The 12,031-nt window shown below is 56.9% G+C and overlaps 1 protein-coding gene across 1 annotated transcript in view; it reads left to right on the top strand.

Moving 5' to 3' along the window:
- The window catches only part of TMPRSS6 (transmembrane serine protease 6), a 39,320-nt gene that overhangs the window by 25,583 nt on the left and 1,706 nt on the right, over positions 1-12,031 (top strand). The window contains exons 11-16 of the mRNA XM_070600314.1: positions 5,341-5,486; positions 5,860-5,958; positions 6,900-7,013; positions 8,327-8,443; positions 8,777-8,945; positions 10,242-10,513. Of these exons, the coding sequence (XP_070456415.1) occupies positions 5,341-5,486; positions 5,860-5,958; positions 6,900-7,013; positions 8,327-8,443; positions 8,777-8,945; positions 10,242-10,513 (917 nt within the window). The remainder of the gene's footprint in view (positions 1-5,340; positions 5,487-5,859; positions 5,959-6,899; positions 7,014-8,326; positions 8,444-8,776; positions 8,946-10,241; positions 10,514-12,031) is intronic.

The following is a 12,031-nucleotide window of genomic DNA, read 5'->3' as shown; positions in this document are numbered from 1 at the left end:
CCTGGGAAGTCCCATTTCCATCTTCTCAGATCTTCATTAAGGGTCCAGGGTCCCCAGGTGGAGTCTCATGTCCCCTGTGCCCCCCGCCCGTGTCTGAGTGTGGAAAGGAAGGCAGAGGTGTACCTCCAAATTATAAGCACGGGATAAACCATTTCCTCTAGTTACGATCTTTTTTGATAATGATCATCCTATGTAGTTGCTGGGAAATTCTTTGAATGAGCATTTGTTGGAAAATCTGCTGCGTGGGCTGCAAAGACACAGAGGTCCGGGGAAGGGCGTAGATTTCCAGCCACAGGGTTTGTAGGGAGGGGGTGGCACAGTCTTTGGGCTCAGAATGGCCAACGACAAGCAACAACTGAGGGTGGGTCGGGGGACAGGGCGTCTTACCCCTCAGGTGCCAGCAGAGCGGTGAGGAAAGGCTGGCCTGGGCTCCCTCCGCTGGCTGGGCATCCTTGGGCACATCGCCTCACTCCTCTGAGCCCTTTCTGCTTTCCCCCCACCTCCCTGTTTCTACCCAGCTTCTCCCAGTGCCCGCCTGACCCTGGCTGAGGCCTCATGCCCTGTGGGTGGCCTGGAGGCTGGGAGGGACTTGGCCTCATGAGATCTGGCCACCAGCGGCTTGGTTTCGCAGAACCACTCTGGCTGGGCGTCACCACAGCTCAGGCTTCCCCCTTTCTGGGAACCTGCCTCCCGCCAGCTTCCTCTCCTGTGATGTCACTTTTCTTGTCATCTGCCCAACCATTTCCACCTCCCTCCCGCCCATGGGAACAGGCAAAACTACTGGCTCCTTAGGCCTGCTGGAGCCCCCTCTGGCCTGGCCTGGCTATGGGGTGGCCCTTCTGCTCCCCTGAGCCCCCGGGCGGCCAGCACTGCCTATAGCCACAGAGCCTCCTGGGCACTGGCGAGTGTCAGACCCCGTGCTGGGTGCTGGCAATACGGAAGGCAGTGCCCCAGTGCTGCCCTAGACGAGTCGACAGCCTGACAACGACAGCAGCTTGCTTTCAGAGAAGTCATTGTCTCATGTATTCCTTAAAAGACCCTACGAGGGAGATAGTATCACCCCCATTTTACAGATGTGAAAATTGAAGCTTGTTGAGGTTGGGCCATAGGCCCAAGGTCACACAGCTGGTCCATGTGGCAAAGCCAGACCTCAGACTCAGCGCTGCAGCTCCACGTCCAATGCTCTGGCACCATGTCAGCTCGTCCTCCCTTCTTTGGTGCTTGCCTTCTCTGACCCTTCTTCCCATTTCACCTGTCCTTAGGGAGGGGAATGGATGCGTGCACCCATCCATCCACCCATCCATCCATCCATCTACTCACTCATCCTTCTTCCTTCCACCTGTCCACCCATCCATCCATCCATCTACTCACTCATCCTTCTTCCTTCCACCTGTCCACCCATCCATCCATCCATCTACTCACTCATCCTTCTTCCTTCCACCTGTCTACCCATCCATCCATCCATCTACCCTTCCATCCAACCACCCTTCCATCCATCCATCCTTCTCTCTATCCATCCATCTGCCCACCCTTCCTTCCTTCAACCTGCTCATCCATCCATCTATCCTTCCGTCCACTCACCCTCCCGTCTACCTTTCCATCCATCCACCCACCCACCTACTCATCTGATCTTTCTTGAATTCCTCCTTGTGTGGAGTTGCTGATACGCAAGTAGGTTGACAGGGTCTCTGCTTACCATCTGGGTGAGACAAGAAGAAAAATCTCCAAATCCAGAGAGGTGAGAAAGGCAGGCAGGACACAGTCCAAAAATGTACCTTCAGACCCCCAGCACTTTGTAGCTGAGATGAAAGGTGGGCTCCATGGCCTTCAGACTTCTGGTGCTTCTCAGAGAGGGCCTGTGGGGGAGAGCGTGGCATTTGCAGAGCGTGCATCCCCTCCCCCAGAAGGCTCTGCAGCAGGACCCAGAAACGCGGACGTGTGAAGCAGCCAGGCTGCCCTGTCGTTCCATGAGGCAGGCTGCATGGGGGCGAGTGGGAGAGGTAGGGACCTGGTTAGCAGGGCCACTCATGCCCTGCCTAATTCGAGCAGGCTCTGATTACTTCTAGCCAGCGTTTCTGGGGCTTATTTTTCAGGAAAAGCAAGAATCTAGATTATTATGTGAAATTAACTGGCACTAAACTTGAAAAGAAAAATTTTAACACTGTATAGACTAAACAGATCATCTTTAAGTTGAGTGACTCAGCCTGAGTCACTGGATTGCAGCCTCTGCCTCCAAGTCTTGTCTGGCCCCTAAGAACGGAGAGCCTCGCCCCGGGGATTCTGCCACCCTGCCCCTGCCCCAGACCTCTAGGGCGAGAACCAAATGCTGCCCAGGCTGGGCGGGCTCCTGGGGTACCAGGCTGAGCTACGGGCTGATTCTGGAATTCCCTCTCGGATGCCAGTGGAGAAAGCGCCCTGTCGGTACCTTAGGGCCCCTGGCCAAGGCTCAGGGTGACCACGAGCCCTCGAATTCTTCTGGATTGAAACATCCTGCTCCCCTCCATCCCGGTTCTGCCTCCTTGCCTGTCTCCATCTCTCTCCTGGACTGGGTGGGGATGGCACCTCACATCCCTGAATCTCAGGTATATTCCGGGATATACTTGATTCTTCATTTCCTTGCAGTATTTCCCAGCCCCTGATTCTCCTTTCCACTCCCCAGGGCAATTCTCTGGGGATGAAAATCCAGGATAACACTTTTTTATCCACTTTAAAAACAAACAAACGACCAAACCCCCTTGTTTTGCTTAGGTTTAAAAGGATGAGGGGCCAGCCTTGCTCGGGGGCGCCCCCTGGTGGCACCTCGTTCAGGGGTGGGGGTGGCTGTGGGAATGGTGTGCACAGCACGGGTTCTCAGAATTTTCCATCTCAGGCTCGTTTACACTCTTCAAAATTGTCGAGCACCCCAAAGAGCTTTTAATAGGTTATATACTCTAAATTTACAATACCAGAAATTAAAAGAGAGAAAATTTAAAAATATTTATCAATTCACTTAAAATAATAATAAACCCATTACATTTTAACATAAACAACATTTTATGAAAAATTATAGTTTCAAAAACTAAAAACATTTGGTGAGAAAAATACCATTTTTCACATTTTTTCAACTTTCTTTAATAACTAGATTAGTAATAGGCCACAACTGCATCCCCCCCATCCGCTTCCACATTCACTTGGTTACATATCACACATCCCGTAGTTTCTGGAAAATTCCACTGTATCCTTAGGAAAGTGAAAAAGGGCAAATGATATCTGGCATTATTATGAAAATAATTTCTACTTTGGACCCTCGAGGTCTCCAGACCGTGCTTTGAGAACTGTTTGTTGGTATGGGGCAAGAATAAGGTCACTGAGGCCAGACAGTACTCATAGGGAGTCTGTACCATAGGCCAGGTCCGTGGTAGGATGTGGAGGACGTGAGGGCTCAGCCCCTGGAGCTCCTGTTGCAGTGAGAGTCAGGGGCCCACCTCCCCCCAGAGCAGGCTGGGTGGGCTCCCCTGGGTCCTGAGGAGGCTGGATTCTGGCCCCGCTTGGCACTTCCCTTCAGGAGCCTCATCTGGAAAATGGGATGAGGACAATTCCTCCCTCACAGGGTGGAGTTGCTGCAAGAACCTCAAAACCCCTGTACAGCGAGGCCATTGCCATGCTGCTGCCGATGAGGGAGGGGCCGGACGAGAAGGCCCGACAGTGGCCAGCCCCAGCCCTGCACCTTGGGATGTTAAAACAACTCATAAGCCTTCCTCAGTTGTTCATTGATCAACTCCTTCATTAGTTAATTGAGCTGTAAGTGCTGGCCATGTTCTAGAAGTTCTGAGGAAGGACCTTGCCACTGGGAATTAGGCGACCTACCCTGTGGGCTGTTCCCATCATGCTTTGGGGCATTCGCACCTGATCTCTTGACTTGCTCCCACCTTCTCTGCCAGAGTACTTCCACTTCTCTCTGGGGAGCTTTCAACCCGTGTTCTGGGTGTGTTTCCCTCATCTGCAAAGGCATTCCTGTTTGGTCTGTGGGGGTACTCCCTTCCCTGTGGGGGGCATTCCTACAAGCTGATGGACCCACCCATCTGTTCTGTGATGGTGTCCCACCTGGGAAGGGAGGGAACCCCCGCTGCTTTCTGAGGAGGGTCCCCACTCTGGGGGAGTGATTGCTCCCGCTCTGTGAAAGCATGCATGCCCACTTCCTCTGTGAGGTGACGGATGACCAGACACCTTGTGGGATGAGCCCCACGTGACACTGACCCTGGAGATGGGAGGATTCCTACCTGGTCTCTGGGGAGAAGTCTGCCTCTCTGTGGGGCTTCTCCTACCTGCTCTGTGGGAACAAGAGCATCAGGGGAGGAGGAGTCCAGCAGGGATGTGAGGGTGCTCCCACAGTTGGGGGATGCTCCCATGGTTGGGGGATGCTCCCAGGGTTGGGGGATGCTCCCACAGTTGCGGGATGCTCCCACGGTTGGGGGATGCTCCCTTGGTGGGGGGGGTGTCCCATGGTTGTGGGGTGCTCCCATGGTTGGAGGATGTTCCCAGGGTTGGGGGATGTGCCCATGGTTGGGGAATGCTCCCTTGGTTGAGGAATGCTCCCATGGTTGGGTGATGCTCCCATGGTTGGGGGGTGCTCCCTTGGTTGGGAGGCACTCCCATGGTTGTGGGATGCTCCCATGGTTGTGGGATGCTCCCAGGGTAGGGGGATGCTCCCGTGGTTGGGGGATAGCCCCCCCGGGTGTGGCTGTACACGGAGAAGGTGCTGCCCATCAGCACTGCGCTACTGGTCCTGGGAGTAGGACTGGGGCCTCCCTCATGCCCAGAGAGTCACAGGGACACCACCAGGGCTGTGGAGGCTTCTCAGTGGGAGGGACAGTGCCTGAATGGGGCACGGTTGCCTTCTCACCCTACACCGAGCACAAGGGGACTGTCCTCTCTGTCTACAGAGAGGAGACCCATCAAGGACTTTGCCGCTGCTGACACATTGAAGGCTTTTGTCAAGTCAACAGACATGAGGTGCTCCCTTATTTTATAAGGGAGGAAACTGAGGCTCAGCGGAGGACTCTGACTTGCTAGAATCTCACAGCTCCTAGGTGACTGCCACTCGAATCCAGACTTTGAATTTTATCCTGCAGGCAGTGGGGAGCCATTGAAGGTTTTGGGGCAGGGCAGTGACATAGCCAGGCTGCTTTCTAGAAGATGACTCTGGGGGTGAGCAGTCACCCAAGGGAGAAATCAAGACAGAGGAGGTGGGGGTGTGTCTCTCCCTTCCTCTCCGGCTGCGCTGTCCTTGCCCTGTCTGTGCACTATCCCTTCCCTTGGGCCAGCCTGTGTCGCGCTGAGTTTGTCTCTGCTCACCCCTAGGCTGTGTGGCCTGCGTACCCTGCAGCCCTACGCCGAGAGGATCCCAGTGGTGGCCACTGCCGGTGTCACCATCAACTTCACCTCCCAGATCTCCCTCACTGGGCCCGGCGTGCAGGTGCACTACAGCCTGTACAACCAGTCGGACCGTGAGTGCGGGCAGGCCAGGGGCAGGGCGGCACCCCAGAGCCCCGCAGCCCCTCCCTGCCTCTTTGCCATCCCTGGAAGCACCCAGACGCTGCACAAAAGGAGTGTGTGTGTGTGTGCATGTACATATGAGCACGGGCACAGATGTATGCAGCTTTGTGTGTGTCCACATGTACAAGGCAGTCATGTGTGTTCCATGGGTATACACACCTGTGCGTGTGCTGCGTGCACATGCCTGGACACGTATGCCCACACAGACCATGTATACAGATGTGTGCGTGTACATGTGGGTTCACGTGTGAGCACACGGGGGGAGGGCTCGTCTGCATGCATTTTCATGATGGCGCATGTCCTAATGGCATCCTCCCTGTCCAGCCTGCCCTGGAGAGTTCCTCTGCTCTGTGAACGGCCTCTGTGTGCCCGCCTGCGACGGCGTCAAGGACTGCCCCAACGGCCTGGACGAGCGAAACTGCGGTGAGCGGCCCGCCTGGCCCGTGCCTCCTCTGTCTCTCCTTCTCTGCTCTGAGCAGAGCCCACCCTTTGACTAGAGCCCCTCCACGTGCAGTTCTCGTCATTAGCCTCCAGGAAGTGGGGCTCTCCCTGCACTGAGATGGCAAGCTGGAAGCCCAGAGTGGGAAAGTGGCCTCCCCAGGGCCACCCATGCGGCAGTGGCAGGGACAAGCTGGGAGTCAGGAGACCTTCTCCTCATCAGGCCATCTCCTCCCAGGCTTCTGTCCTGGCCGGCTGTCCTGGAGGGAACATCCAATAAGGATGAGGGTAGGACCTGGAAGGGCAACTGTTAAGCAAGGACAGAACCCTTTATTTCCCTCCCTTGAGTGGGGCTCACTCATCTACCTCAGGTCTTCAGACAGGAGGTGCCAACTCCCACTGGAATTGTGCTGTCCACTGCCCAGCCCTGGCAAAGGGGCTCCGGGTCCTGGTGGTCCCCAAGCCAGGGCTCTCTTGGAATAATACCTCTCCCTCTGGATCCTGGCTGCTGGCTCCAGAGTCACCATCAGGGCTGGCTATTCTGGTCTGATCTCCCCACGCCTCCCCCTTCTGCCATTCCATCAAAGTTTTAAATATATGGGGAGAGAAGCAGGAGGGGAGGGAGGTAGGCCGCCTCTGGGATGACCCTGCCTTCCTGCTCAGGAAGGTGCCTCGTATCTGGAACCAGAACCTCTGGCTTCAGGTTCTGGCTCACCCAGGTGACCTTGGACAAATCACTTTATTTCTGTTTCCACCAATGAAATGGGGTATCTCAGAGGATTGCTGTGAAACTCAGGTGTAAAGTAGCTGAGAAAGACATTTGTGGTTGTGACGAGTGGTATAATACATGTTCCACAGGCGCTCCAAGTCCCAGCCTGGTTCCTCTGGCTTCCTCCCACCTGCCCCCTCTCTGTGTCCCCACACAGTGTGCAGAGCCACATTCCAGTGCCAAGAGGACAGCACATGCGTCTCACTGTCCAGGGTCTGTGACCAGCAGCCTGACTGTCTCAATGGGAGTGACGAAGAGCAGTGCCAGGAAGGTAGGACCGGGTATGACCAGGTAGCTAGGGGAAAACCAAAGAATGGGCTCAGATAGTCCAGCTCTTCTGTGTGCTTCTTTGCAAAAGTTTCTGCCCTCTTGTCCAAACACCAGCCCATCTGTATGTACACCTATATGTCAATCCGTCCGTCCATCCATCCATCCGTCCATCCGTCCATCCGTCCATCCTTCCATCGTCTTGTCTCTCCAACCACCCTGTCTGTCCACTGATTCATACATCCACTCATTCATCCATCCATCAGCCTGTCCAATCACCCACCTCCCTTTCCACTGAACTGCCAACCTACCCATTTATTGGTTTACCCAACTAGCTGTCTGTGTGTCCATTGTTCCATCCTCCATCCATGAATGCAGGTATGCATGCATCCATTCACCGACCTCTCTAACTACCTGTTTGTCCATTGGTCCTTGCATCCACTCATTTATCCCTCCTTCTAGCTGTTTGTCAGTCTCCCTACAGGACCATCAATCCACCCATTCGTTGGTCTGCCCAATCTCCCGTCTATGTCCATTGTTTTATCCATCCATCCGTCATCCTTCCGAATGACCAACCAACCAATGCTTGTAGATTCCCCAGTGACAGGCAGACAGAGTTAGGAAGTGGGAATAAAAGACGCCCGAGATGTGGTCCCTACCCTCTGGGGATTATCTGTTAGTAGGAAGACATGAGTTCCTGGCCCAAAGCCTTCTGGGCATCATGTCCAGTAGTTTGGGAGGACCAGAGGGCAGGGAGGAGATCAGGCAGGAAAGCTTCCTAGAGGAGGCAGGCTCTGAACTGGACCTTGAAGAGAGGTAAATTTAAATAGGCAGGAGGAATGGAGACCAGGCGAAGAGCAGGTGGTGGAACAGAAAGTTCTTCACGGTGAAGACAGTGAGGAGCAGGTGGGCAGCCGGCGGGGCCAGGGCCTGCAGGTCTGCCAGTCTAAGTGGGAACCTTAGTCTGACGGGAGAGACACAGCCCTGCTCTTGGGAGCCTAGTCTGAAAGGGGAGGCACAGTTTTGCCTTCAGTTACCAACCTGGGGGGGGGGAGGCATGACCCTGTGGTCAGGAGACCCAGTCTGAGAGGGGAGACAGCCTCATCTCAACAGACCAGTCTGAGGGGGCAGGGGGTGGGGAGAGGCATGGCCTGACTTTAGGGGACCCTAAAGGAGCCCCAGGGGCCCCTTCAGTGTGGTCAAGAGACCCCTCCCCACCCACCTCCTGGCCTCTTCCTTGGTCCATCTTCCCTGAGGCTTGTTTTGGAGGCTCTCTCAGGCTCAGGGACCCACCCTCTGTGCCCTGCCCTATCCCAGGGGTGCCTTGTGGGACATTCACCTTCCAGTGTGAGGACCGCAGCTGCGTGAAGAAACCCAACCCACAGTGTGATGGGCAGCCCGATTGCAGGGACGGCTCGGACGAGCAGCACTGTGGTGAGCCTGCCCTGCCCAGCTGCCGAGGGCTCTGACAGCGTGGGGTGGGCAGAAGACCCTGCACCTGCTGGACCCTAGAGTGTGGGTGGGAGGGAGGTGCCCACACCGGGAAGCTGGAGGGAGATCTCACCGTTTGTCCGTCTGTTTGTCTCTGTCCATCTCTGTCCCACCTCTGCCCCCTCATCTCTTCCTCCCCTCTCCTTCCTTCTCTTTCCCCATCTCCCCCTGTCTCTTTCCTGTGCTCTTCCTCTACTCTGTGCTCTCTCTGTCTCTGTTTCTCACTGGCCTTGCTCCTGCCCCTCTCCCTCTGTCCATCCCTGCCCCTGCCCCTAGACTGTGGCCTCCAGGGCCCCTCTGGCCGCATCGTGGGTGGGGCTGTGTCATCGGAGGGGGAGTGGCCGTGGCAGGCCAGCCTCCAGGTTCGGGGCCGCCACATCTGTGGGGGAGCCCTTATCGCTGACCGCTGGGTGATAACCGCTGCCCACTGCTTCCAGGAGGACAGGTGAGGCAGGGAATGGGGACCGAGACCATGGCAGTGGGGAGGAAAGGCCGTGGCAGGGAGGTACAGTGTCCCAGGTCTAAGCTGACAGAGGGAAGGGTGGTGAGAGGCCCCCAGACTGGCTGTTCCGACGCTTGGGTTCAGTCCTGGCTCCGCCTGGACTGGTTGCTCAACCTCTCTGTGCTTTACTTTTGGTATCTTGCTTTAAGCCGAGTCAGTGATTCATTCATTCATTCACTCACTCATTCATTCACCTACCCATTCAGCAATATTTGTTGTGCTCCTGCTACGTGCCAGGGGCTATGCTGGACACTGGGGTACAGCACGGAGCAGAACTGCCTGACCTGGTCATAGGCCATGACCCCGTCATCCCCTAGGTGTGCCTGTGACCTGGGGGGTGGGGCCTGGGAAGCCTCTAAGAGGGGACATCTCACCCAGCCCCACAGACATCCTCCCCATCTGCACCCCCAGCCCGATCTTCTGGGCCCCCAGACCCCACCCCCAGCGCGGTCAGCCCTGGACTCCTCTCCCCACATCTCCTCCTCCACTCTGGGCCTACACAGTCCCCAGCCAAAGGCCAGGAGCCCCTGGGGCGCCCCCTCCTCCTCCCCTGACATCCAGAGCCAGGCAGCGAATCCTCTCAGTGCTCCAGATAGCCCTCGGCCACTGCCCGTCCCCAGTGCCCCTGTCGCCCTGGGTCACCCGGGGCAGCACAGAGCCCAGCTCCCTTTTGCAGCCTCTGCCTGGGTGCCCGGGTGCACTTCCTGGGTACAGTCTGACCACCTCAGCCTTTCACTCCATCCCTGGGTCCCCACTGCCCACAAGGTAAAGACAGACCTGGACGCTGACCTGGCATCCAGGGGTCTGTGCTGCCCAGTCTCTGCCGATTCCTCCCGCTCGACTCCCACCCCCTCCCGGTGAGGACCAACAAGCCTCAGCGAGCACACGGCACGCTGTCCATAAAGTGCACAGATGAAAAGGAGGGAAATGTTGTCTGGTGCTGGTGCTGTGCTAAGGTTTTTACATCCACAGACTTACTGAATTTCCCCAGGAACGTATGGATGTAAGATGCTACTCCCATTTCACAGATGAGGAAACTGAGGCCTGGAGAGGCAGACACATCTCTGGGGAGGGATGAAGCTGGGGGTCAGGCACACTCCAGGGCGAACACTGTAACCCCCACCAGAGCAGGGAAGGGATGGGGGTGGAGGACGGTGTCCCAGGTGGGGAAGCTGGTTAGCCTAAGGGTCTGGGATGGGAGAGGCAGCTGCTGAGCGAGGACACCCTCCCGGCCCCCAGCATGGCCTCCCCGGCGCTGTGGACGGTGTTCCTGGGCAAGGTGTGGCAGAGCTCACGCTGGCCGGGCGAGGTATCCTTCAAGGTGAGCCGCCTGGTCCTGCACCCGTACCACGAGGAGGACAGCCACGACTACGACGTGGCCCTGCTGCAGCTCGACCACCCGGTGGTGCGCTCGGCCGCCGTGCACCCCGTCTGCCTGCCTGCGCGCTCCCACTTCTTCGAGCCTGGCCTGCACTGCTGGATCACGGGCTGGGGCGCCCTGCGCGAGGGCGGTGAGCGGGGAGATGGGTGCAGGCTGCCTCCTGCAACATCCGGGCCTGGGGGGCGGCATGCACAGCAAGGGGCCCCGGGGCTCCACCCCCCAGGCCCTCTAGTCCTGGGATTAAATTGGGCTGGATCTCACAAAAGAAAACCACTTTGACTATGGCTGTGGGCCTCTGCCTCCTGGCCCTTCCCTTCCTTCTGGACTGGCATTTAAGGAGAACCGAGGTCATGGGAGCTTATGTGGGGGGATGTGTGTGGGGTGAAGGGGCCGGCCAGGGACCCCACAGCCCAGAAGCAAGCTCTAACCCTCTGCTCCTTGGACAGCGTGTGTGTGTGTGTGTGTGAGGCTCTTAATTATTAACACTGCTACCTCGAGGTTGGGTTTTGGGAGAACATGACTTCATTTAACCCACCCAATAATCCTAGGAGTGGGCATTATGGCCTCATTGTATGGATGGGGAAACTGAGGCTCAGAGACATTTAGCAGTTGCTCAAAGTCACACAGCCAGAGAGAGTTAGAGCAGAGACTGGAACCCAGGACTCCCTGGCCCCAGAGCCCCTGCTGTTCCTGCTTCAGCCTCTCAGAAATGGGGAGTTTCTCCCCTTCCCACCTAAACTGACCCGTCTCTAGAGGCCTCGTCTCAGTCCTGTGAACACAGGCTGGGCTGGCCTAACTGTAGCCACGCCCTGCACCCTTCATGGTGGCGGCTTTAAAACTCTGTACAGTGTTTCACAATCTGGGGCAGGCAGGACTGTGGAGATAATGTGAAGATGGGGAAACTGAGGCTCGGGGGCAGAGTGACTTGTCCAAGAGCAGGATGGAGAATAGAGGTAAAGCAAGTAATGGTTCACTCACTCATCCATTCATTCATTCATTCAGCGACACATTTATGAGCACCTACTCTAGGCCAGGCATCAAATTGGGCAAAGGGGATACAGAGATGGAAAGAGAACATTCTAGGGGAGACAGACAGTCCTAAGAACTGACATGGATGGGGAGGTGCAGGGGATGGCAGCCCGAAGGAGGTGCCCACCCAGGCGGGTCAAGAGGGTTCCAGGGGAGGGGTGGGCTAAGGCAAGGCTTGGAGATGTCCGCAGCATCCCGTGGAGGGGAAAGGTGTTCCTGGTAAGGGCACAGATGACAACCCAGGGAGCCCGAGGACACCAGCACCAGGGGAGCCAGGGCAAGGGGCTCTGCGTGAGGATGGGCAGGGCCTCGCAGGCCACCCTGAGGATCTGGAGTCAGGAGTCCGCTTCTCATTCTGCACTTTAAACCATCGGGGGGGCCTCGAGAAAAGCAGTGCCGTCCCCTCCCAGCCGAACAGACCAGATCTCTGGTGGGACCAGGCACGGCACATGCTGAAGCTCCCCGGGGGCTCAACACGCAGCCTTCTGGAGAAGCACTGGGCTGGACAGTGGGGAGACACTGATGAGTTTAGGGAGAGAGTGGAGGGGTCAGATGTGTGCTCTGGACCGCCCCCCCGACGGGGCTGTCACAGAGCAGAGGGGAGGTGGCCAAGAGGCCT

The sequence above is a fragment of the Equus przewalskii genome, chromosome 29 (genome assembly GCF_037783145.1).
Source record: "Equus przewalskii isolate Varuska chromosome 29, EquPr2, whole genome shotgun sequence".
Classification (NCBI taxonomy): domain Eukaryota; kingdom Metazoa; phylum Chordata; class Mammalia; order Perissodactyla; family Equidae; genus Equus; species Equus przewalskii.
This window is presented reverse-complemented; position numbering and strand designations above follow the sequence as displayed.